This window comes from Lichenostomus cassidix, chromosome 12 (assembly GCF_008360975.1).
Source record: "Lichenostomus cassidix isolate B80296 chromosome 12, HeHo_3.0, whole genome shotgun sequence".
NCBI classification, from domain to species: Eukaryota; Metazoa; Chordata; class Aves; order Passeriformes; family Meliphagidae; genus Lichenostomus; species Lichenostomus cassidix.
This window is the reverse complement of record NC_139493.1, coordinates 20,576,224-20,603,628: the sequence shown is the minus strand read 5'-3', so window position 1 is coordinate 20,603,628 and position 27,405 is coordinate 20,576,224. Positions and strand designations below refer to the sequence as shown.

The following is a 27,405-nucleotide window of genomic DNA, read 5'->3' as shown; positions in this document are numbered from 1 at the left end:
GCTGCTGCCTTGGGTAGCGTAGGTCAGGGAGCCAGAAAAGTGTCCTTGATTTTTCTTGTCTGGGTTATTGTGACCTTCCATTGCTGTAGAGGTTGAAAAGACGACTGGTATCAACCTCATTAATAACTAGTTTGGATCTGGATTTTTGAGAATATCCAAGGAAGTTCTTGGTGTTTCATTTGTGTGGCCACTGTGAATAGTAAGGAGCTCTAGGAGCAATGTTTGTTGGGACAACTTATAGCTAATTATCAATATAGATTGCTGTATGTACATGTCAGTACAGGCACTGACAACTTCCAGGAACAGGATGCCACCATTTCTGCTGTTGTGATATTTTGCTTTAAAATGTAAAATCTAGAACTTGCTCTTTTTGTGTCTTGATGATGGCAGTGTATGTTCTCTTGTTTATTCTGGCGGAGCCGTTTGATTTTCACAAGGTCTCGGGCATTGGAGTTCAGAGGAACTTGGGCAAAAGCACTTGTGGCAGGAAAAGCCTAGCATTGGGTCAATAAACATGGTCTTTCTCATGACAAAAGGACTCTCCTGTTTTTGCTGCTGCCAGTTTTGCCTACATATATATTTTTATACAGTATAATTTTAATGTGATTGATCAAAACCCATCTTAGGAAAATAATCCTTTTTATAAAAAAGAGGGCAGTGTGTTACTCTTATATGGCCAAAAATTGTTTTCCTTTTTCTTGTTTTATGGAAGTGTAGGCCAGTAGGTACATAACAGCCACAAAGCATGCACTTTGTGAATGGATAAACCAGTATCTTGCTAATTCCTGGTACACAGCTTCAACGTGCTCAATTCTGCATGCAGAGCTTGGATCCAGTGTTGTAGCATTGTACAACTAAGGGACTGCTGAGGCATAAATATATTTAGAACAGCTGGTCTGTGGTGGGTTTTTGGCTTTTCAAAACCTCTTGTAGCTGTAAGATAACAGTCAAGAGACAATCTCTGAAAACAGCAGTTAGTTATTAGTTGATGAATATCCAATTGCTTTGTCCCACAACCTTTGTCTTCTTTTTGTTTCTGTAGAATACAAACTGGATGTAACACCCTGTCTGAAGTACAGCTGTGAAAAGGGAAGGAGATTTCAGCATAGTACTTGTGAAGCAACTGTATTAAGTCATGAGAAAGTTATTACAGTCTGTCATGCTGAGTGGTAAACAAGGCTGCTGAAAGAAAGTCTTAGTGTCCTGAGTCTTGCTCACCTCTTAAGCTGCAGTTTGTTGGAGGCTGTGGAACTGCAGGCTGTGGTACAGCAGTGCTGGGGTTACACCCACACTGATCTCCCTCTGTTTTGGCCATGCTTTCTGTCCCTTTTCATTTGGTCTTTTTCTCTCACCAGTGGTTCTGCCTCTAGCTTAATGTAAGTTATAAACAACAACTGCATTAAAACAATTTGTACTAGAGATATTGCAATTCTCACAGTCCATGTGGAAGTTGGGGAGTTGTGTGTGAAGCATTAGTAGATGTTGCTGCTAGATTAGAAAACAACAACTTTGGGTTGGGAATGCCGAGTGATCCCAGTTGAGCAGCATGAGCCATGACAGAGCCTGACTGATGTTCGCAGCTGGCCCTTCAGCCAAACAGGAGACTACCCTTGCTGAAGGTGGCTGTTGGTGTGAGCAAAAGCTAGTAAAATAGTGCCATTAGCAGGTCCTGCTCAGAAAGAAGAGTTAAGATGGATTTTATCTGGACTCACAGGATAGAGTTCACTGCTCTGTACATATTCATCCTGTGAGTTGTTGTGAGGACGGGTGCCACTTTGTGACTTGTACCAGGCATCTTCTTCATGTATTCCACGAGGAGTACTACCTTTGCAAAGGGAAGATCTGGGGTTTTTTGGTTGGGTTGGGGGTTTTTTGTAACTAGCTTCCATATGATACTGTTTAATATTATTTTCCTTTACTCCATGGCATTTTCTAGAAAGAGGTATTGCTTCCATAACCTAAATATAAGCAAAATCATTAATACACCTCTGTTATATATAAAGTAGTGTCATAGGTATCATAAGTTTAGATAGAGAAGTCCTTTGTGATTCAGTTCATTAAAATTGTTTGAAGTGGTGATGGAACTCTAAGGCAGTGGTTTTGAGATGATTGTATCTCGGTAGGATTTGAAAGTGTAAATTAAGCATATTTCACATCCTGGAGGTGTGGCACCTTGTGAAAATAGGCCACTAATGCTGTGTGGATAAAGTCAGCCAAAGCTTTCATCTCATGCTTTATATGTAAATTAGTCAGGCCAAATTAAGTCAGTAGAAGACTTCTAATCTTTCATAGCAGTACTAACTTCAGCTTTTTGTCAATATTTTTTAAATTCTAAATTCTTTGAATTCTGATAGCTTTTTAGTATCTAGCACTGAGGTCCCATGAATTTGCTCCTGGGGTGCTCCTACAGCATGCTGGTGTTGAATCTGCCCAAGAAAGACTGTCACCACTGGAAACAGTTAATGGAAACTTTAAAATAGGCCTTTAATATTAGAGAAAGAAAATAAAGAAACCTCCAACAGGCCCTGTAACAGAGGAGGGAAGGCTTTCATTAACAGCACAAACTTGTACTTATGATTATTGAAAATATGTGATTTGTGGACATTTCTGATGAAGCAAGCTTAGCAGGGATTTGCCAAAGGACAGAACAGACCTGACTTGTTCAACAGTTTTGAACTGCAGGCAGGAAGCCAGGAGCCGTTCTTCTCTAGAATCACTGAAGTGGCTGTTTTTTGAACAGTAATTATCATGGATTAGGAGTAGGATGTTAAAATTAAAAAACAAAAGTCAAAAAGAGCTTGACCCAGGAGAAAAGCTTGAAGTGGTTTATGGAAACACTAAAATATTAGCTGAAGTTTAGCTTGGTTAGGAACAAGCAAGACTTCAGGGCATTGACTGCCATGTGACAGGTCCTGTGGCATTTGATTCTTTGTCGCTCCTTCGTCCAGCTCACCAACTCGTCACTGCTCCTGTCCCAAGCCTGTGCTGGACCTGTGAGCACTGACAGCAGCTGCTCTGCCAGCCTTTTCTGACTTGCATGGTTGAGGCATGGGGCACACTGCTGCCCTGCAGTCCTTCTGACACCTGCTTGAAGCTGGAGCTGAGTCAGCTCACTGAGAGAACCACGACATGTGGGTCCAGCAGGTGGTGAATTGTCACCTTGCTGACAAAAGCCCCTGTTCTGAGGAGAGCTGTTGTGGATGTATTGTGAACTGTATTCCAGCAGCATGGTTGCTCTGGAGGGGAGAAATGTCTTCCTGGCACCAGAGCTGGGGGCCAAGTTCCAGTGAGGAAGATGAGTCAGTCCTGAGTTTGCTACCAAAGTGTCACAGTGGATTGCATGCACTGAACTCCCCTAAGACACCTGGTACATCAGAAGAATCTAAATTTGGTTTGGGAAATGGAACCCTGACAGCTTTCAGGGGTCTGAAATAAATTTCAGCACATTACTGGTTCAAAGTTTGCTTTGTAATCTCTGATTCTGTAACTCCTCTAAGCCACCACAGCTTCCCTGGGCAGAGCTGTGTCTCACTGGTGGATTTCATTGGTGTTTGCTGTTAAGAGGTGCATATACAGGGGTGACTGATTTTGGTTATTAACTTTTAATAAGCAGCCTCAATCTGAAATATAAAGAAATAGATGTTTGATGTCAAAATATGCTCTTTTTTTTAAATATAAATGTGACTTAGAGCTACTAATTGGAATACGTCTTTGGTGCAACTTTTCTTTTGTACTTATAGGCTGTAGGCAAGCCCACAGAGGAGACCGCAATGGCTCTGTGTGTCACTGTAGCAGGTTTGGTGTTCATTTTGTTGTCTGCAAGTATGCTTCATCTATTTGGTCACTTGCTAGTTTGCATCCATAGGGAGAATTACTGCAGTCAATAGCTTTAGTTCAGCTGTTCCTGCTGTAAATATGAATTCAGCTATCCCCCAGGGAGCCATCCCCATGTCCTCCCAAACCTGTGTGAATGACAAGCTGTCGAATGCAGAGGGCTGTTGCTTGAGTCGCTGAACAATTTTCTTCTTTTTTTCAGCTTAAGGGAATTTTGTCAAAACTAGCTCAAGCTTGTTTCTTTAGTTCCTGAAGATACAAACCCAGCATACAGAGACCTTCCCAATGTGCCAGCTGAGGCTGCAGGCAGGCAGCTCTCGGTGGGTGCAGGGTGAGCCAGACTGCTGCTGGGCATTGTTCATCCCTGCACATGGCTGCATGGGGACGCTTTGGGTGGCAGTGACCTTTGTAGAACTGGGCTTGGTGCCACCAGCACTGCTGGAGGTGAAAAATTACAGCTACCTAAAACCCTCAGAAGGGTTAAACGTTTTTGTTGTGGAAAGGAAGGACATGGAAAGCTGCCAATTATTTAGATTTAAGATTCCAAAAGCAGCTGGAGTTTGACTGCTCTAAGCAAACAATTCTGTGCAGGAAGGGGAAACTGAATAACAGTGTTACACAGTGCCATTCATAACACTGTTGCTAGTCTAGGTTAGCGTTTTCCACCCAGACTCCCACGCTCAGCTGCAACTGAGGTGCAGAGCCCAAACCCACCTGCTACCTGGCACCACGGGTCTCTGGGGAACGATGGCTGGAAACGCAGAACGGGAATGGGGCCTCCTCTCACGCTCCTGGAGCTCAAAACCAGCTCATTTCTAGAGGTGATGAGATCACCGTTTGGAAATGAGACCATTAACAATAACTGACTTATTCCAGTTTTAAAATAGATTATTTCAGTTGGATTTAAATATTCTTCCTCTGATCTCAGAGACCTACCGGTGCCCCCAGCTTGTGATCATAAGGCTTATTCCAGCCTTCCCAGCTTCTTCTATACCATGGATCCATTTGTTTTGTGTAAAGATACCACAGTGCTGCTGCTTCCTGTGTGGGCTGCACCAATGCCAAGCTCCTCATGTTCAGTGCCCAAAAGGCTACTGGATGACGACTGCCTGCTTGGGTGGGCAGCAACAGCCTGTGGCTCAGGGTCAGGTATGTTTATCCTCACCTGGGGCATAGCATGTAATCAGAGAGCATCAGGGCTCCATCCTTATACAAGTAGCTTAAACAAGAGAGGTGAGGTTTTGCCAAAGGCCCAAGTGATAACCCCTGCTGTGACAAAGGAATGGCTGGGACAGTGTGCATTGGGTTTGGATCAAACATTTGGACACGCAACAACCAACTCGTTAAGTAACAGGACATACGTATTGTATCAGGACTTAATGCTGATTACGAAGTTCTAACTGACATCAAGGTTTAACTGACATCTGGAGTATCCAAGTGTCAACTCAGGTCTTGCTAATATTGTGCAGAAAATCTCCATGACAGTTAATTTCTTTGTTCTCCACTGTTGTGATAAACTTACCCTTAATATCACAGCTTCACAAAGATTTTTATTTAAAAATTTGCAAAGAATAAATAAAATCTTGAGCTGAGTACATAAGTAGAATGGTACCCCTGCAGTGATGTTAGCTAAGGAGAATCCTGAGTCACATGTATCCATAGTAAGATACTTTGTCATGGGTTCGGTGTTTGGATAATTACAGGACAGGTTACTAAAAGAACCCAAATCATACAAATCAAAACCAAAACCCAGGCAGTTGTGCCCATTTGCTTCCATGTGTCAGAGTAGCTGCACGTCTTCCATTAATGCTTCAGAGTTGTGGGGAGCATTCTGGATAAGTTATGAAAAACAGCCAGTGTGCTGTTTTCCCACTTTCTGCAGGGAAATGTGTGCTGCAAGTTGTGCATATTCCACCGCTTCTTCTTGGCATCTCTGATTTTTGTTTCTTGCAGGATACTTGTTGTGGCATAACCTGCCTGTGCTTGGCAACATAGGGCACATTTCATGAATTAGAGCTCTTCAGATCTTTTCTCCTAGTCCACAAAATAAAAAGTAGGAATGCAGCTTCTGCTGGGAAAGAAAAATCAGGGTAGGTTTGCCTACTGGCTCCAAATGGATAAACGAGGGGCACACCTGGACCAGGTGTGGGAAAACCTCAGAAGGAGTGAGGTGAGGAACTTTCTTAGTGAGTTCTTGTAGTATTTGGTGTAGAACAATCCAGGGTGCCAACACAGGAGTTTGTGGTGCTGTATTTGGGATACATATCCTGCTGCTGAGTTGTGCTGGAAAGGGAGAGTTCCTGCACTGACACTAAGTGTAGTTCAGATTTCTGTGAAAGCACTGGGGACAAATGCTGCATGGGTGGATGTTTCAGAGAGGCGCCAAGAAAGGGAGACTGACAGCGAAGCGAGTCATCTCTCTTGGGCTTTTTTTTGGGGGGGGGGGGTTGTTTGTTTGCTTGTTTGTATTTTTTTGTTGTTTTGGCTTTTTTGAGGAGGGTTTGGTTGGATTTTTTTGGCTCAGTAATATGAAGTGCAGTTAAAGCTTGACTTTGCTTTTCAACGCAGAAACAAAACACTGTATCTTCTGTTTCTCAAATGACCACTGTGCCTTCCTCTTTCCTTTGCTGTTTGCATCTGCCACTGTCTGCAGTACACCAAGGTCCTGAAAGCCTAGCAGCTTTTCAGCAGATAGACCATGGCATGGCATGACTTGCAGCCACAGCATGGAGAGGAGAGACCAAAGTACAGTTTAGCACAATATCTACATTATTTTTCTCCAGTGGGCTTGTGTGAACAAGACACCAAGGACACTTGCTATAAATCCTAGAAAATACAGCCTGACTGATGCAGACAGTGATTGTGTAGTCTGTCTGTGCTTGTGTTGTAAAATATGCTGGGAGTACGTTCATTTTTCTCTCACTTCTAAGAACTGTTTTCTTAGTAGTTTCCCGTGCAATGTTTGAAGAAGAGGACACATGCTAGATACAATTAGAGCAAACAAAGGTTTGTGTCTACAGGAAGGTCTATTTCTGGTGGGTAGGGCCTGAGGGTGATGTCAGCACAATTCATCAGCAGTTATAAAAGCTATAATAGTTGCATTTGAGTATCTCATAAAATGGCCTGGTTTGGAAGGAATCCCTGCTGTGGGCAGGGAGCGCTTCCGCTAGACCAGGTTGCTCAGAGCTCTCTCCAGCCTAGCCTTGGACACTTTCAGGGATGGGGCATCCACAGCTTCTCTGGGCAGCCTGTGCCAGGGCCTAACCACCCTCACATTAAAATAATTTTTCCCTAACAACTAAATCTAAATATACTCTCTTTCAGTTTAAAGCCATTCTTCCTTTTCCTGTTGCTACATGCTTTTGTAAAAAGTCACCATGTTTCTTCTAGGCTCCCCTCAGGCACTGGAAGGTGGCAGTTAGGTCACCCTGGAGTCTTCTTTGTTCCAGGCTGAAGAATCCCAGTCTCTCAGCCTTTCCTCATAGCAGAGGTGCTCCATACCTCTAGTCAACTTGGTGGCCTCCTTTGGACTTGCTCCAACAGATTGATGTTCTTTCTGTGCCGGGATGCCAGAGCTGGAGGCAGCTCTGCAGATTGGGTCTTACTGAGTGGAGCACAGGGGCAGAATCCCCCCCTCCCCTGCTGCCCATGCTGGGGGATCAGCCCAGCACACACAGCTGGGGCATGTCCAGCCTTTCATCCACCAACACCCCCAAATCCTTCTCCCCAGGGCTGCTCCATTTGAACAATTTGAACATACCCCAGCCTGAATTGATGCCAAGAGTTGCCCCAACCCAGGTGCAGAATCAGCACTTGGTCTTGTAAAACTGGATGAGACCTGGACCCACTTCTTGAGCTTGTCCAGCTCCCTCTGGAGAGACACATCCTTCAGATGTGTCTCTGCACCACTCAGCTTGGTGTTGTCAGTAACTTGGTGACTGCCATGTGTCAGTGAGAACAGGTAAATGCTGAACAAATGTCACAAACCCAGGTTTGGGGTGGTGGTGTTCTATGCTTTTATCTGTATAGCACACAGCTGTAGCTATAGCTGTGCCTGGCTGTAGGTCTCCACCAGCCTCCCTGTGCATTCAGTGTGAGAAAGATGTGTGATATAGCCTGAATTTTATATAGGGGTTGTGTGGGAAAAAAAATTGCTTCTTTCCATAACTTGAGGTGGCCTGAGCCATGGTACTGACACGTGTTTTATTTATGAATCTTTCCTCATACAAAGGAACCGTCTCAGTTTAGAGACAAATCCAGGAGAAAACACTCTGGAATGAGTAATCTCCTCCAAAAAGGGTTCTGACAATCCCTTGCATCAATAGGAAATGAGTACTAGTCGATGAAAGTTAAAAAATTCCAAAACAAAACCCACCCCCCCCCAACAGTTTATTAATAAATAGAATGCCCACAAGGCACAGGAAAAAAAGGTAAACAAATGCCAGATTAATTACTGTCAGACCCTACACCCCATATGCACACATCGAAACAAAAACCTAAAATACCAGGGAAATGTATTGGTTTGAAAACAAACCAGTGGGAGATCACAAGTCAAGATTGAAATTAAAAATAAGTGAAATAATACAAGGAAAAGCACTGACAAAGTCAGATACAACCTAACACCCTGTTAGGGTGGTAGTAGCAGTCCAATTGAAGTAGTCCAGTTGAAGCGGTGATCCTGTGAAGGTCTAGTCTCCAGCTGAAGATCCAGTAGTAGCTCTGGTCCTCTGGGAACCCAGTAGACAGGGCTAGCTCAGGCAGTTCCAAGGCCAGGTTATATCCAGGTGGGAACACCTGGCTCCTCCCTTCTCGGCAGGGCATCTCACAATGGGATGAGATAAGTCCATGAGTCACACGGTGGGTCCCTGATGGCCCATTGCCTGTCATCCGCAGTGGGTGATAGCAGCTAATGGCCCACAGCTGGTGGTAATAGAAAACTACATCTATATTGCAACCTAGGACATTATCCACCCCTTATTCTATTACCATCTACAGAGTTCTCACTTAAGATAAGGTCTCCTTGTGGGACACAACGGGTTTCCCCATCTGCCTGCATCACCCACCAAGTATAACCAGGTCCTTGGGCAAAAACCACTCTACGGATGGGTTTGCCTTTCCCTGACGTGGGACTAATCCAAACAGTCTTTCCTAAAAAACCTCTTACGTGTACCACAGGGACTTTATCTCCATCCACTGTGTGCAAAGGTTCGGACTCGGCAGGACCGGCTCGATTGATAGAACCTCTTGTGTTAACCATCCAGGTGGCCTTTGCTAAGTTCAGTTCCCAATTTTTGAAGGTTCCCCCGCCAAGTGCCTTCAAAGTGGTCTTAAGTAGTCTGTTGCACCGTTCAACTTTCCCAGCAGCTGGTGCATGATAGGGGATGTGGTATATCCATTCAATTCCGTGTTCTCTAGCCCAGGTGCTTATGAGGCCATTCTTGAAATGGGTTCCATTGTCAGACTCGATTCTCTCAGGGGTACCATGCCTCCACAGGACTTGCTTTTCCAGACCCAAGATGGTGTTCCGGGCAGTAGCATGAGGCACAGGGTAGGTCTCTAACCATCCCGTGGTTGCTTCCACCATGGTCAACACGTAGCGCTTTCCTTGGCGGGTTTGGGGAAGTGTGATGTAGTCAACATGCCATACTTCCCCATACCTGTACTTTGACCATCGTCCACCATACCACAGAGGCTTCACCCGCTTGGCCTGTTTGATTGCAGCGCAAGTCTCACAGCTGTGGATGACCTGTGAGATGTTGTCCATGGTCAAGTCCACCCCTCGGTCACGAGCCCACCTGTATGTCGCATCTCTCCCTTGATGACCAGAGGCATCATGGGCCCAACGAGCTAGAAATAATTCTCCTTTGTGCTGCCTGTCCAGATCCACCTGTGACACTTCCACCTTGGCAGCTCGGTCCACCTGCTCGTTGTTACGATGCTCTTCATTAGCCCGACTCTTAGGTATATGTGCATCCACATGTCGAACTTTCACAGTCAGCTTTTCTGCCCGGGCGGCGATGTCCTGCCAAATCTCAGCAGCCCAGATGGGTTTTCCTCTGCGCTGCCAGTTAGCCTTTCTCCAGCGATCTAACCATCCCCATAGCGCGTTGGCTACCATCCAGGAGTCAGTGTAGAGATAAAGCCTTGGCCATTTCTCTCGTTCGGCAATATCCAAAGCCAGTTGGATGGCTTTAAGCTCTGCGACCTGACTCGATCCACCTTGTCCCTCGGTAGCCTGTACAGCTTGTCGTGTGGGGCTCCATACTGCAGCTTTCCATTTCCGATCTGCGCCTACAATTCGGCAGGACCCATCGGTGAAGAGGGCATAGCGTCTTTCACTCTCCAGCAGCTCGTTATACGGGGGTGCTTCCTCGGCACGTGCTACTTGCTCCTCTGCTTCTTCTGAAGATAATTTAAAAGTCTCACCTTCAGGCCAGTTTGTTATAATTTCCAGAATCCCAGGGCGATTTGGGTTTCCAATACGGACGCGCTGTGTGATGAGGGCAATCCATTTGCTCCACGTGGCATCAGTGGCATGGTGGGTAGAGGGAACCCTTCCCTTGAACATCCACCCCAGCACTGGCAGTCGGGGTGCAAGGAGAAGTTGTGTTTCTGTGCCGATCACCTCTGAGGTGGCTTGGACTCCTTCGTAAGCTGCCAAGATTTCTTTCTCGGTGGGAGTGTAGTTGACTTCGGACCCTCTGTAACTTCGGCTCCAGAATCCCAGTGGTCGGCCTCGGGTCTCACCAGGCACCTTCTGCCAAAGGCTCCAGGACAGACCATGGCTCCTGGCTGCAGAGTAAAGCACATTCTTTACCTCTGGTCCTGTCCTGACTGGTCCCAGGGCTACCGCATGAGCGATCTCCTGTTTGATCTGGGTGAAGGCTTGCTGCTGTTCAGGGCCCCAGTGGAAATCATTCTTCTTGCGGGTTATGAGGTAGAGAGGACTCACGATCTGGCTGTACTCAGGGATGTGCATTCTCCAAAAGCCTATGGTGCCTAGGAAAGCTTGCGTCTCCTTCTTGTTGGTTGGTGGAGACATCACGATGATCTTATTGATGACCTCAGAAGGAATCTGACGCCGTCCGTCTTGCCACTTTACTCCCAGGAACTGGATCTCTCGGGCAGGTCCCTTGACTTTACTCTTCTTGATGGCAAAACCGGCTTCCAGGAGAATTCTGATGATTTTCTCTCCTTTCCCAAATACTTCCATTGCTGTGTCCCCCCACACAATGATGTCATCAATATACTGCAGATGTTCTGGTGCCTCACCCTTTTCCAGTGCAGCCTGGATCAGTCCATGGCAGATGGTGGGACTGTGCTTCCACCCCTGGGGCAGTCGGTTCCACGTGTACTGCACACCTCTCCAAGTGAAAGCAAACTGAGGCCTGCACTCTGCTGCCAGAGGAATGGAGAAAAAGGCATTGGCAATGTCGATGGTCGCATACCACTTTGCTGCCTTGGATTCCAGCTCGTACTGAAGTTCCAACATGTCTGGTACAGCAGCACTCAGTGGTGGTGTGACTTCATTCAGGCCACGGTAATCCACCGTCAGTCTCCATTCTTCACTGGACTTACGCACCGGCCATATAGGGCTGTTAAAGGGTGAGTGAGCCTTGCTGACCCCCCCTTGGCTCTCCAGTTCCCGAATCATCTTATGGATGGGGGCCACAGAGTCTCTGTCAGTGCGGTATTGCCGGCGATGCACTGTTGCTGTAGCAATTGGTACCTGCTGTTCTTCAATTCTCAGTAGTCCTACAGCAGACGGGTTATCTGAGAGACCGGGCAGGGTATTCAGTTGTCTTATGTCTTCCATCTCTACGGCTGCTATCCCAAAAGCCCAGCGATGTCCCTTTGGGTCTTTGAAATATCCACTCCTGAGATAATCTATGCCAAGGATGCATGGGGCGTCTGGACCAGTCACAATGGGGTGTTTCTGCCACTCATTCCCAGTTAAACTCACTTCAGCTTCCAGTACAGTCAGCTGCTGGGATCCTCCTGTCACCCCAGAAATAGAAATGGATTCGGTCCCCACATACCTGGATGGCATCAGGGTGCACTGAGCGCCGGTGTCAACCAAAGCCGCGTATCTTTGTGGGTCAGACATGCCAGGCCATCGGATCCACACAGTCCAATAGATCCGATTATCCCTTTCCTCTACCTGGCTAGAGGCAGGGCTCCTCTAATCCTGTTTTTGGTGCACGATGTTCTTCTTCCTTAAATGTGTTCCTGAGGTCCCTTCAAGAGGATCAGTCATATTATCACTTCCATTCTGTCTGGAGTTCTGGCCACAAGAGACTGGGGCAGTGTTGTACCTAGATGAGCCTCCTAAAGTGGATGTTTCTTTTTTCAATTCACGTACCCGGGCTGCTAAGGTGGAGGTGGGTTTCCTATCCCACTTCCTCATGTCTTCCCCATGCTCTTGAAGGAAAAACCAGAGGTCACGTCGTGGAGTTTGTTTTCTTTCCCTGACTGGAGTACGTCTGCTCCTGATGGCAGAGACTCTGGTTGGTTTCGGTGTGGCATGGAAAAATCCTTCTTTGAGCTCTTTCTTTAGTTTCTGGTGGCTCTCTTCAATTAAGCTCCGGACTTGCGCGGCCAGGTTTGTTTCTACCGATGAGACCTGGGTCCGTAGTGGAGCGGTGACAGTGTCCTCGTAAATTCTCAGTTTGTTTGTTAACACACCCACCTGGTCTTCGCCTTCCCTCCACTGCAATGTTGCCAGGTAACGAGACTATATCTCTGGTCCGAGCCGCGCGAATCTTAGCCACATTTGTGAAGTGCACCGGACATTATCTGGGCTCTTGGGGAATCTCTCGTTTTCCGAGAAAATGATCTCTAGCACGGCCAATTCCCTCAGGCATCGGATACCTTGTTCTATTGTGTTCCATTTCCTTTGGTGCATCTGGAGGTCTTCTTTGCACAGGTATCTGTCCCGTACACTCGCCAGCAATCGCCGCCAGAGGCTGAGAGTTTCCTGGGTTTTCCCAATCCCCTGGTCAATGACCACATCCTGAGACAGGGATCCCAGTTGTCTGGCCTCACTTCCATCCAGAATAGTGTCGTTAGCTGCAGCGTCCCAGATACGGAGCAGCCAGGTCAAGATGGACTCATTCGCCTGCCGGGTGAATTCCCTCCGTAGGTCACGCAGCTCCCCCAGGGATAGAGAGCGAGTGATGATCTCTGGCTCTGTCTCTTCTGCTTGGTGAGATGGTCCTGCCGCATCTTCATCAGTCGCTGTGCGGACTGACTTGCTCTTGGATTTCTTTTTCTGGACAGGGGCAACCGCTACTGGCTTTGGCTGTTCTGATTCGGCAATGGTCTGTGTTGACACATTGGCTGCTCGTTTGGTTCCTTTCCTCTTGGTGGCAGTTTGCGTGGACGTGGTGCCTGCTGACTTGTTTCTTTTCTCCTCCTCTTTGAGAAGACGCTGTACAACACCAAGTATTGTTCTGTTTCTCAGCATGAGGTACACTGTGCTGGTCGCAGAGAAGAAAGAAAACAGAACTGACAGGAAGATTATGCCATCCTTAGCATCCAGAGACAACTCAATATTGTCAAAGATGGCTGTGCCTGGCCTGAAATGCTGGAAGAAACCGCTCTCTCCTCCTAGCCCCAGAGGGTGGGTGCGATTGCTGAGGAGATCCCAGATGGAGCAGCTCAGGTTAGGCCAGGCAGACAAAGTCGAGTAAATATACCGAATGGTGTTCATCGCCTCACAGGTTACTATGCAATAGGCATAATAAACCAATAGAGCAATTTTCATGCCATGCCCTGATCGTAACAAGAGCAATACGACAGGCAGATAGTTTCCCATTTGAGGAAAGATATAGAGAGCGAGATAAAGCACCCATATAGATAAGCTGAGCATCATGGTGATAGGATTTCTGAGTTTCCCCAGGTCGAGCCCCACGTTGGGCGCCAAAATATGTATTGGTTTGAAAACAAACCAGTAGGAGATCACAAGTCAAGATTGAAATTAAAAATAAGTGAAATAATACAAGGAAAAGCACTGACAAAGTCAGATACAACCTAACACCCTGTTAGGGTGGTAGTAGCAGTCCAACTGAAGTAGTCCAGTTGAAGCGGTGATCCTGTGAAGGTCTAGTCTCCAGCTGAAGATCCAGTAGTAGCTCTCGTCCTCTGGGAACCCAGTAGACAGGGCTAGCTCAGGCAGTTCCAAGGCCAGGTTATATCCAGGTGGGAACACCTGGCTCCTCCCTCCTCAGCAGAGCATCTCACAATGGGATGAGATAAGTCCATGAGTCACACGGTGGGTCCCTGATGGCCCATTGCCTGTCATGCGGGGTGGGTCATTAGCAAGTGATAATAGCTAACAGATGGCCCATTGCCTGTCATCCGGAGTGGGTGATAGCAGCTAATGGCCCACAGCTGGTGGTAATAGAATACTTAACTACATCAATATTGCAACCTAGGACAGGAAAAAAAAACCGGCTCGTGCCACACGGTAGAAGACGGTGCTGGCTTCTCTCTCAGAGAAAAAAACTCAAACAGAAGCTTCACGCAGCTGTTTGGGCAAATGGATGAAAACCTGGTGACTCTGGCATTGATCCCCACTGCGCAGCAGATGAAGCAGGCGGGCTAGAGCCTCTTGGTTGTGCCCTAACTCACCAGCTCGATTTTCCTGAGGTTTGGGGCCAAAACAGAGCTACCCCTCACTCCCACCCATCCCCACCGACCCCTCTCCCACAGGTCCCATCCTCTCTAGTCTTGGACCAAACAGGCTGTCCAGTTCATCTCAAAAAGCCGCTGAAGGATTGCTGCTGCAGCTTGTCCAAGGCTAGGGAAGGGAAAAAACTTCTTGCCTGGGTTAACAAAGCCATGCTAGCCAAGCAAAACCCAGACCACATCACACCCCCAGGTTCCTGGGCAGTGGGGCTTTGAGAAAGCCTGCCAAAGGCCTCAAGGCTCCCCCCTCCCCTGGACCCACCTTAAACATACAGCAACCATTTTTGGGCATAAAGCAGAGGATCAGGGAATAGACTATCATCCTAAATCACTCCAAGACAGGAACATCTTAGGCTGTAGCTGTACCAGTGTGCACAGGATGAGACAGGTGCTGGTGTGACTGGAGACAAGTTCTTCTATGACTGAGGCAGCAGAGCCAGGCTGCCTTGGCACTTTTCCTTCAAATGAATAAGCAATTATTTTTATACCATTTTGTAATTCCTCTATTGTAAGGGTAGACTGGGTAAAATTTTAAAAGCAAGAAGCTCTTGTAGCTGCTGATATAAAGAGTTGGATCTAATGAAACTTTTTTTTTTCTCTAAAACATTAGTGGTTTGTTTAGTAACTAAAAGAAAAAAGAAAAAATATAACTTGTAAGCCTGTAATTTGAGAACTAGGGGGAGATTATTTTTGGTTCTTTATGCAATCTTAATTCAGCTCTGGTTCTGGTAGAAGTATTTTATATCCCAGCCCTTAATTACACTGTTACTTGATACTTTGCCACAGGACCTCACTCCTCACATGTGCAGAGGAAATGCCATTAGTATCAGATGGGCACCAGGGAATTCCCATATGACTTGCAAACTGCAAAGAATGTAGTTCATAAGTTGTGATATTGTCTAGTGGTTGACCTGAAGCTCTCTTTTCGTGCACAGGAAAGCTTAATGGTCCAGGTTTTAAGTTCTTAATTTCACTGTTCAGTAGGTCACTGAATACGGAACTAAGTTACATGTCTGAGGATTAGTTTTCCCAATTTTCATGCTTATATTTATTCAAATGTCTAAGAGATTATGTTTTTTTTATTATTTTGATGGATTTAACAGTTTTAGGTTAATGGCTGGTGATGATCTTAAGGGTCTTTTCCAACATAAATGATTCTATTATTTTTTCCTACCCACAGAAACAGAATATATAGAAGTTGCTGTAATGTCTGACTGTACTGTGATTCTTCCAAAGTGTCTGCATCCTTCTTTTGTGACTCTTTCCCAAGAGTAATGATTTGCCCCAAGTGGGCCCAGAGACACTTCAGAGACAAAGTCAGAGAAGTGGGTATTTGCTTTATTCGGTGCACCACGTGTGGGGGATTCCCTCCTCCAAACATACACTCCAGCACTTCTAAAAACACATTGTTATAGGTAAAATTCATGAATATTCATCACATTCCCCGGGATAGGAGTGGTTATTCAAATAATTTCTCGGAAGTCATTAATATCATTAGCATGTGTGCCATGCATGCGCTGTGTGTCCCAGTGGTCTTTGGAGACCCCAAAGATCCCCTCCAGGGTGAAGGTCCCAGTAGTCTTCATCACAATGCGCTTTTCACCTTTCTCTCTGGAGCATGCGCAGTCCTTCACGGGATGATTCAGCGGTTGCTGTGCTGGCTTCAAACGGATTCTTGTCCCTGTTATCCTGATAAGATTAAGGGAGTCCTGTTTTTCTAGGTTTTAGAATTCACATATTGTGTCTCTCAATATTTAACTTGAGTTACATATTGATTACCCCTTTCTCAATAATACAAGAGGGGATGATCATACCTAGAAATACTTAAAGCGCGAAGAATTAAATTTAAACCTAGAATTAGTAATAAATTTGGGCAAACTAGCCTTTGTCGCTTAATGATAATAACGACATGTAAAATCAGGTATGAGTGTGTTTACTACAGCAGGGAGCTCAAACTGACCTGTGGCTTCATGAACTGGTGGAGTTCAGAGTACCAGAACCCATGCTAATGACACAGCTTGGCTTGACAGATCACCCTTTGGTTCGTGACCTAGAGGTTACTATGCAGTGCCCAGGACTAAGGAGGGAATCAGCTACCTGAGATCTTTCTCTCAATTATTTTAATTCTCAGTTCAAAGTACATGCACCTTTGTTTATATGGTGGGGTGTACTAAAAAAAGCAGGTGCTAAGGAGCTGCCAGCGTTGCAGGACTGTAGCTGTGCTTTTGACATGCAGGCCAGGACAGGTTCAGACTGGTCTTGAAGCAATCCCTGCTCTTTCTAGTACCAGTGCTGCTTGGAGGGGCCTCTTGCAGAACCCTTCTGAGGCAGAGCTGAGAGTGTGAAAAGGCTGAAGACAGTCACTCTAGCATCAGGAACGGGCAGTCTTTGGCCTTTTGATCAGATAAAATCACTTCCAGATCATGGTCTTTTCCTGGGCAGGATGGATGGGAGGCTTTGCATAGTGGCAATGTACTCTGGGTTGAGAAGCTGAGGGGTTTGTCAGGTAGATGGACATGGAGTGGGGATTTTATGGCCATGAGTTCTCCACCCAGCACTTTAACACATCATTATCACTGTGCAATTTGCTTTGGGTGGAGGTGTGACCTGGTCCAGCTGAGCATGACATGAGCTGGTCAGACATTCCCATGTATTCCAGCCCCTCTTCTGCTCTGTGCTTAGGGCAGAGGAGGAAGAAAGATGCCACTGAGTCACTGAAGCAATAAGTGTCAAAGGAAGGATCAGACACCTTAGTAGGTTATCTCACTTTTTCTAGACACTAGAGGAGTTGTAAAACCTGTGAGAGAGAACATGTGCAATGTACACATTGCACAACCATACAATCTGTCTTAAAGTACATGAATATCGCTTTCTATATGGGTAATAGAAAAAACCTGATCTAGGAAGGATGTAGTAGCTTTAGCTTCTCTTTCCTGTGGAAAACCCCCACTGTTTGGTCAGTTATATGAGATCACATGGCATCCAATTGAATCTTGCAGCTTGTAAGCATGCACATTTATTTGACAAAAAATTTCTATGAGTAAACTAAATGCACAGGTTATTAACAGCCACTAAATCAAAGTTAGACCTCCCTTCTTTAGTCAGGAGGCAAGGGAGCTATTTTTAAATCTGCCTTTCCTTCACACATGGAAATAGAATGATTTTTCTTGTGCTAGACAAATAGGACAATACTTTCACACAAAATAATGAGCTCTTGCTGTTGCTTTGAATGGAACAGGCAGCTTTGGACAGAAACCATTCTTCATTCAGTCCAGACAGTCTCCAAAGGTTTTTCCAGGCATTGACCTCTGCAAAGATTAGATCATCCAGGGAGGAAGAAGAGCAAAGCAACCTGAATGGCGGGGAAAGAAGCTCACCAGTAGCTTTGTGGGAGGTCTTCCATTGCATTTTGCTTACTTGGGAATGGGGAAAATAGTATGATGATTTGTTTGATCAAGGCTTTTGCAATCCTGTTAGTTTAGATTATCTGGCTGGAAGCTCTTTCTGCTAAAGGCAAGAGGTCTCCACTGCAGTTTTTAAAGAGACATAACGATGTGAGAATTCATGCCAGCCCTCAGCTTTCCCTGTGGCCCTGGGTTTGTGCAAAGATAGAGACAACACTTATTCAGGCATGATATATGGGACATAGCAACTTGTAATTTGCATTGGTGTACTGTAGTGTCTGGTCGCATCAAATTTGGTTTCTCAGTGTGCTGTGAAGTTGTGCTCTGCCCTGTGCTGCTAAAAATAAGCAGACAATTTTGTATAGTCTTAATCTTTACCTAAGATGTGAGGGAATTGTAATTTAAGTGTAAACAGTTGCAGGTGATTCAGTATTTGTGTTCAGAACATGCCAGATTCAAGTCTTGGCACATACTCCTGCTGCAAACATTTCCCTTATCTCAGTGTGCTGTAGGTGCCTATTGGTAGCCGTGTGGTTACTCAGTGGATCCCTGCTGCACTCTCTCAAGGGCTGAGACCGTGTTTAGTCATCACTGACATGCCTGTGTCTGGCCAGGAGTGGAGAGCCTGGAGGGAACCTGAGTTTGTAGGCCAGAGGCTGAAGCTTGCTTGGCTGGGCTGTAGGACAGGTGAGAGCAGGAAGCAGTTCCCATACCCCCAGCTGAAGGTAGAGGCTGCCTCTGCAGCAGCTAGCAGTGGTTTTGATTTAGAACTGTGGAAAACCACTCTATCGCATCACAGGCACAGCTGCAAAAATAGTATTTTTCTAGGCAACTGTATTCCCTATTTGCATGTATCTGAAGCTAATTCTGTTGATGTTTTAGAACATATTTTTCACTTTGTATGAATTAAGTGTTTGAGGGTAGGGCTTGAAGGAAAATAATATTGGAAAGAATAAAAGCTAAGTACAGTGAGCCATATGTTCCAGCTCAATTTATTCAAGTGTCTGTGTATATTTGTGAAAGATCCCAAGATCATACTACACCAATATATTGGTTTTTACTTCTGATCTATTTCAAAACAATGGTAATTATTTTCTTTGAAGTCTTTCATTAAGTCCTGCATAAATCTTGGGGCTGAGGGAAGGGAATATTTTATGTCAACCAGTTTCTATTTTTTTCTACCTGAGATCTTAGATTTCATGAGTTTTAATTCTGTGTCTCTCCCGAGAAAGATTAATTGGATCATATTTTCAGCTTATAGCTCTGGGCATAAAGAAAATGTCTGTTGAAAAGCAACAGAAAATACATGTCCAAATAACATCTGGAGTCATGTGAATCTGTCTCTTGTGAAAAGGCCTTTCTTGCTAAAGTGGAAACAGTTTTGTGCACTGACTTCTGGTCTGGAAAACTTTTGCTGGTTACTTACAGCCAGTGAGACAACATAGATGTGAATGCTGCTTTCCCTGCTTATTTCTTGACTTTTTTCTGAATCAACGGTGAGAATTTGTAAGAGAAGACAGAAAACAGAATATGATTATTGTGTAAATTACTTGTTTTTCTGTAATTTCAGGGGGTGAGGGGAAGAGTTTCTGTTTCAATATAAACTAATTAATAAGTGCACATAAGAAAATATATAAAATTTGGGAAATTGATTGTAGTCGACCAAATTGCCATCATTTGGGGTTTGTTTTCCTTTTTCCCCAGGTCAACCAGAATGTGGAGATCCAAAGGGCCCGCCTGCGAGATGATATTAAGGAATATAAATTCCGAGAAGCACGTTTGCTGCAAGACTACACTGAGCTTGAGGAGGAAAACATCTGTCTCCAGAAACAAGTGTCTGTCCTGAAGCAAAATCAGGCAAGTTTTTCAACCAGTGAGCATTGCTTTGGTTGCACCAGTTAATTCCTGTGTTACATTATGGTTCTGTCCATTTGAACATCCAACAACTACTTTTCTACCTTTGTACTGCTTTTTAGACTATAACCGCTATATTTGAGCACAAAGAGTTGTCCCTTCTGACTCTATTTATACACAGTCATAATACTTTATTGCTTCTACTTTGACTTACGTCTCCTTCCATTACCTTCTCTTTCTCTGATGGAAGTTAAGTCTCTATCACTCTGCTTTGTTGCTTGGTTTAGTCCTTTTGCTACAGTAGTTTTTCAGTGTCTCTTTACAATGCCCTCCATCCAACCATCTGTCCGTCCGTCCATCTTCCATCCTTCCATCCTACAGTATCTGGAAATGGGGGTGCTTCTTAAACATGTTTTAATTGCTATTTACTCCTTACATTCTCTCTCCGTTTCTGTGTTCCTCTTCTCTTCTAGCTACTTTCATTAAACCTGGAATGCTGTTATAGTTGCTCTACACTGTCACACCTGTGTGACTGCTTGTCTGAAAAGTCACATTTAATTGTGCAGTTGCATCTGTTTCCAGACTTTTAGAAAACTGCGTTCTTAAAACTTTTAAAGAACTTCCCTGAGTTATTTTTTGTGGAGCTGATTAGATAAGATGTGGTCTTTGGCATGGTTAAATTATCTTCATCCATCAGTGCGGGACAAAAACAGCAGTGGGGGACTTGCTGTTTTTATTCTTCAGGTACCTGTCAGTCACATTGCATAAATAAAGCTCAGGGTTCAATTGGGAAACTGAAGGACATGGACCACAAAGTCGCTGCAAGGACTGGAGCCCCTCTGCTCTGGAAACAGGTTGGGAGAGATAGGGGTGTTCAGCCTGGAGAAGAGAAGGCTCTCGGGAGACCTTCCAGTATATAAAGGGCTCCAAGAAAGCTGGAAAATGACCTTGGACAAGGGGGAATGGCTTCCGACTGCCTGAGGGGAGGGATAGATGGGATATTGAGTATAAATTGTTGGTTGTGAGGGTGGTAAGGCCTTGGCACAGGTTGCCCAGAGTAACTGTGGCTGCCCCGTCCCTGGAAATGTTCAAGGCCAGATTGGACAGGGCTTGTGGCAGCCTGGTCTAGTGGAAGGTGTTCCTGCCCACAGCAGGGGGAGGAATGAGGTAAACTTTAAGGTCCCTCCCAGCCCAAACTATTCTCTGATTCTACAATACTATAATGATATTCCTAAAATAGAAGTTACTGAGAAAACTCAATGTTAATACGGTCTGTTGTACTCAGAACATAGTAAAATCTCTTTAGGATTTGCTGTAAAACTCCTTCAGTGTTCTGAACGCAAGCTGCCTTGCCAAGCCAGATACATGGGATATTGAATGTATTTTATTTATGTTCAAGTGAAACTACATATCAGTGTTTATTACTTTGGGCCTGACTGGCCAAAATGGGTTGGACCTGTTCTCATCTGCATATGTTTGGTCTAATTACGCAGTTTTGGGTGCCCTGACACCCTGTAGCAGGGACAAAAGGGGCTGTTGTGCTCTAGATGCAGGCTGGAAGAGAGAGGGAACTGGTGAAATCAAACCTATGTAGTAGGTTACTTTTGGGTTTCACCATTCTTCATAGTTGCTAGTAGTTATTGACTGCTGTATTTGTATTCTGGAAACTTTGAAAATAGACTCCTGTCTGAAATTTTATCTCAGTGGATGTACACAGAACCAAGATCCCATTCTTTTCGTGGCAATGGATTATTTAATTTTCTACCTTGTCCTATGTGGCTAGCACAGGTCTTTTTTGTGAGAACATTCCGTTGTGTTTTATAAACAAAGATAAAGTTTGGATGTTTTTTAAACAGTGTCTTGAGATTTGGACAGTTCAGGCCTGGCCAATCAGGCCTAGGGGGAGGTTTCTGGCTGACCAATCTGGGCGACCTCTGAAAAGTCTATATATATTGAAATCAAAATAATAAATTCTCTCTTTCTTGCTACACTGAGAACTCGGGTCTTTTCTCTGCTAGCGGCTCAACAGCGACAGTTCTAATCCTACTTGATGAACTTTTAATTATTCCGGTTTTTAATTATTCTAGTTGCTGACATAACTAGATGCAGCCATCAAGTTTTTCCAGGCAACACTGAATGAACATGCTTGATTCCTGGTTTGTAAATTGGGTGTGGTTCAGCACTCCCAAGTTGCTCTACGTTGGCATCTAAAATTCATTTAGCAATTGGCAAAAAAATAATGTGACATGTCATGTGGTATGATTTCCTTTCTTTCAGAGTAAGGAAAAATATTCTTTGTTTGCTTCCTCTCTGCTTCCCCCAAGTGATTAAAAATTTTACATTAATCATTTGTGTACAAAATTTCAGTGCAGGGGAGGTTTAAAAAAGTACAGTATTAGAGGTAATAGATAGCATGCCATCAAATCATCAGTGTATCAAGTGTAGAGACTGAATTGTAGCCCTTTCAAGAGGTGCTGAAATGATGATGAGAGAAATGCTAAAGCATTTTATTTTGAATGTATCAAAGCAGGGCTTGATCAGAGTTTTAACCCAGTGGTGTATTCTAATGGCAGTGAAACTGTACTTTTGTCATGCCAGGTTTCGGAAATGTGAAGCTTGACTTTGTGGGAAGGTTGGCCAGGGAACTTGTTAATCAAACAAATTACTGCTGCAAATTACATGCAGTGCTAGACAAACCTGTTTTGGGATGCCTCTGTATCGCACACACTGTATCTCCCACCTGTCCTAATTGAGCTGGAATGGATCAGCTCATTTGATAGTTCGCTTAGTGAATTTATTCTATGGTCTCTGTGAAGGTGAATTACATAAGCCATGTTTACAGTCATAGTGCTAAAACTAAACTCCCAAAATGAAAGAAGTATTCTATTGCTACAATATTTAAGTGCAATCAAACATTCAAAAGCAAAATGATTCGGTGCCTTGCAGGCAAACATTTTCACTGGAGATTTTCCCCCCCATTTGTATACCTCCAGGTGGAGTTTGAAGGCTTGAAACATGAAATCAAAAGGCTTGAAGAGGAAACCGAGTTTCTCAATAGCCAGCTGGAAGATGCCATACGGCTGAAGGAAATCTCTGAGCGCCAGCTTGAGGAGGCCTTGGAGACTCTGAAGACAGAGCGGGAGCAGAAGAACAACCTTCGGAAGGAGCTGTCTCACTACATGAACATCAATGATTCCATGTACAACAGCCACCTGAATATCTCTTTGGATGGGCTGAAGTTCAGCGATGAAGCCACAGAGCCCAATAATGATGAAATCATGAATGGATTTGAACAAAACTGCCTCAGCAAACTCAGTAATGGCAAGAACAGTACTTCAACGCCCAAGAAAAATGAAAGCTTCCCTCCAGCCCCAAGTCTGGTTTCAGATCTTCTGAGTGAATTAAACATTTCTGAAATCCAGAAACTGAAACAGCAGCTTGTGCAGGTAAATGGGTTTCTTGAAAAGCTGTGCACTTCCAAATAGCTCCTGAAGTTTGTTTGGGATGTAATTTCAGTCTTTTGGGTATGTCATGTTGCCACCATACTATTCATACTGTATTTTTAAAGGCTTCAATTGATGTAGAATTTGAGGATGTTAAATGTGTGTCAGTGAAAAACTACAGCTTTTTTCTTTAACCTTTTTTTTTATGCATTGGAATTGGCAGTCATGTCATTTCCTTGGTGGAAAGTTCTAATGCATCTCCCATGGAGTACTTGCGGTGTCTACTTCATTATGTCACTAGCAAGAACGATAGTGGTTTGTTTCAAAATTGAAAGTTACTCCAATCACCTTTATCAACAGGAGTTTTGTACTTGTATTTTCTGCTATAAGTTCAAAGACCATGAAGTCTTAATCAGCACCAAGCATTTCTGTGCTTTATTTGTGCAATTAGGACATTGGAGGGTTTAGAACAAGGTACATATTTCTGTTGCCTACTAATATTTTGTCAAGCATGTTTTAAATTATCTTCTATAAGAAAAAGCCTTTGTGCAAAAAACTGTCAGAGTTTTTAAAAATGAGAAATTTAAGAGGAGAAACTTGAAAAAGTTTTGGTATTTCTGAGTCTTTCATGAAGTTCCAAGCTTTCACCATAGACTAGCTGCGTGTTTTCTAGAATTTACTTGATAATTTAGAAGATAGCAATAACTTTTAGCTTGTCTTTAGCTGAAAGGAAGTTTTCACAATGAGAGCATTTTTACAAATGTGTAAAAATATGCATTTTGAAGAGGAGATAAGAAAGAATTAGGAATTGTCCTGGTTTGAAAGACAGGTGTCTGTTAAGGAAAATGGGAACCTCCCTTAGAATAAGAGAATATGACCTCCCTTCTCTCTGAATTATTATAACGTTGAAATCAAGGGGCTTTTAGACAAAGATTTGGAAAGAGGAATACAGTTCTTTACTAGTATTTATAACAAGGCAAACGAGCAGCAACAACGGTAGCAAAACCAAGCAAACCAGAAAGGCAGGAACAGGCTGCTCTGGACTGTCAGCCGCCCTCGTCCTTGCTGCAGTTACGGTCGCAGCCGGCAGGGGCGCTGTTGGCTCCGGCCGGGCAGGGCAGTGCAATGATACCCCAGGGCTGCAGGGGGCGCTGTGGCGCGAGGCCCGTCGCGTCTCTCGCTCCCGCGGTAATGGCGGGCGGGCTGAATGGCGGGACGGGGTGCAGCAGGGAGCTCCGAGCAGCAGGCTGGAGCGGCAGGGCTGGCTCACCTTGGCTAGCAAGCAAAAGATAGCAGGAACAACGCAGCTGTGGCAGGAGCTGCGGTGTGTCCCAACAGGCGGGGGGCGGAGTGCGGGGTTGCAGTGTAACAGAAACAAACCCGAGGCAGTGGCAGAAAAGCAGCAGGGCTAGGTTGCGGCAGCCGGGCTCTTCCACAGCAGCTGCGGCACGCAGCTGGGCAGATGTGTACTCCGGGAGGGCGAAGAGGGTCAGGGTCCTGGGTTTTCCCCTGAGGCACCAGGGTGGATGGTGAAGGCCCTTCCCTGTCAAATTGGGTGTTAATGAGCTCCCAGTTCAAGGGCTGCTCTTACAAGCAAAGGCTCACCCAGTAAGGAAGAGGTAGGACAGAGCTGGGCTGTGGCCATAGCAGTCAACTCTCTCGCAGGAAGCAGCAGCTTGACTGCTCCCTATGATGTCCAGAGAGCAAGAGAAGAGCTTGGCGCTGCCCTCAGCCTTTTCTCCTGTCCCAAATCTCGTGGGATCTCTGCCACTCTTAAGAGAAAGCCCTCATGTGAGAGAAGTGCGGCCAGGTGCTCTCCTCCCCCCCACCATGGGTACGTCTTTTGTCTTTTCTAAGTACCGATCATTAGTGTCTCCTAGCAACACATGGGACAAAATTCCTTAAGAGAAAGAAACAAAAGGAAAAATCGTAACCTCCAACAGCAATAAACACTGTACTCGAGATAATTTTAGAATGTGTTGTGTAGTCTTTTCCATATTGTGAAAGTGATTGGATTTCTGTAACCATATGGACCATTGGATAAGTTGCTCTCTCTTAGCATAAAAGCATTTAAGTGATGCAGTTCCCTTAACATAGATGTCTGTGTTCCTGCATTTCAGATGGAAAGAGAAAAGGTTAACTTGTTAACAACACTGCAGGAATCTCAGAAGCAGCTGGAAAATACACGAGGGGCCCTCTCAGAGCAGCATGAGAAAGTTGGCAGGCTCACTGAAAATCTGAACGCCATGAAGAAGCTCCAGGCCAGTAAGGAGCGTCAGTCTGCCCTTGACAATGAGAAGGACCGAGATAGTCATGAAGATGGAGACTATTATGAAGTTGACATCAATGGGCCAGAGATCCTGGAGTGCAAGTACAAAGTGGCTGTGGCAGAAATTACTGACCTGAAAGAAGAGCTCAAAAATTTGAAGGCGAAATACAAAGAATGTGAGTCTAAGTACGAGGAAGAGAAGAGCAGATATGAGACTGAGTGCCAAGCTCTCACTGAAAAGATCACCTCACTGGAAAAATCCAGTAGGCATGATAGAGAACAGATGGCCAGGCTGGAGAGGGAGCTGAAGAAAGTGAGTGATGTTGCTGGAGAAACACAGGGTAGCCTCAGTGTGGCCCAAGATGAACTAGTCACCTTCAGTGAGGAGCTGGCCAATTTATACCACCATGTCTGCATGTGCAACAATGAAACTCCCAACAGAGTGATGCTGGACTACTACAAGGAAGGTAAAGGTGGACGGAGTAGTCCAGAGGCCAAGGGAAGAAGGTCTCCTATTCTTCTTTCTAAAGGGCTGTTAACTATTGAGCTGGGAAAGGCAGAGAATGGAAGTGGTGACAGCAGCCCATCCCCGGTGTCATCTCTGCCATCCCCTGTGTCAGATCCTCGGAAGGAACCGATGAACATTTACAACTTGATTGCTATAATTCGGGATCAGATCAAACACCTGCAGGCTGCTGTGGACAGAACAACTGAGCTGTCCAGGCAGCGGGTTGCCACTCAAGAACTTGGACCAGTGGTGGACAAAGACAAGGAAGCTCTCATGGAAGAAATCCTGAAGCTGAAATCCTTGCTGAGCACGAAGAGGGAGCAGATAGCAACCCTGAGAACTGTGCTGAAAGCCAACAAACAGGTAATCATGTCTTAGGGGTATGAAGGTTACAATATCAGGGAATTAGGTCATAAGCACAGGAGAATTTATCTTTGAGGTCATTCTGCCATTCCCTTAGTTCTGTGGGGCCTGTGTTGCTGGTATTTGGCTAGTCTGAGGCTGAAGCCAGCTGTTCCATTAGAGGCACTCAGCTCTCCCACTTAAAGCCACGCACTGGGGCTATAACTGACTTCAGCTTCTCACATACTCCTGAGACTTTATTAAGGTTAAGGTAGCTTCAATCTACTGTCTGTCTGAATTAGGTCAGGTTATATTTAATGTAAGACACCTAAAATGAAGAGGTAATCTTATTTTCTACTTGAAAGAATTCCAGTAGTTGCCCTTAAAAAAGTTCTGAAACTTAAGTACTGTTTTCTCTCAAACTACAAAGTAAAAGAGAGCCCTCCAATATGAGAATGTGATATAAGAATGTGGTCAAAATAACAGAGATGAAAGGTAAAATTAGTCTTTGGGGATTGGGCTGTGCCATTCAACACACATTAGCAGTGCAGAAGATGAAAATAATTGCTATTAAAGTACCACATGACATACTTTGTCATCTTCTCTGAGGTTAAATTTAAATTGTCTTTAAAAAAAAAGTACAGTTTTGTTTAAGAATGGGACAGACACATTGTTTTCTTTTGCACATTTTAATAAAGGTGTCCCAAATGTAAGACAGGGAAAATGCTATAAGGGTTAGAAAACTCTTCTAGTGATTGACAAAAGCATTTAAATATCAAGATACTAAATTGACTGTTTTGTTCCTTTGTGTTGCTAGTAGATAGGTTTCACTGCATCTATATTCTGTAATTTCCTTGATGCTGCTGCATGGTTAATGGGAATAGGAGACTGCTATGTCTGTTCCCAGTGTTCAGAAATGAAATGTTATTTTTATCTGTACAAGATAAGTTGACCTCAAGTTTAACATTCCAGTACAAAGTAAATGTTTCATTATGTTAATAGTGATTAAAAATCTTTTTTCCAGCCATTTAATGAAGAGTTTCAATAAATGTTATGTTTCTG

General features: G+C 44.6%; 1 protein-coding gene across 2 annotated transcripts in view; it reads left to right on the top strand.

Annotated features, from left to right (window-relative positions):
• BICD2 (BICD cargo adaptor 2) overlaps nt 1-27,405 on the top strand; it is a 109,059-nt gene that overhangs the window by 61,636 nt on the left and 20,018 nt on the right. For both annotated transcript variants that reach the window (XM_085073179.1, XM_085073180.1), the window contains exons 3-5: nt 19,632-19,784; nt 22,775-23,227; nt 25,345-26,364. In XM_085073179.1, coding sequence (XP_084929305.1) covers nt 19,632-19,784; nt 22,775-23,227; nt 25,345-26,364 — 1,626 coding nt within the window. The remainder of the gene's footprint in view (nt 1-19,631; nt 19,785-22,774; nt 23,228-25,344; nt 26,365-27,405) is intronic.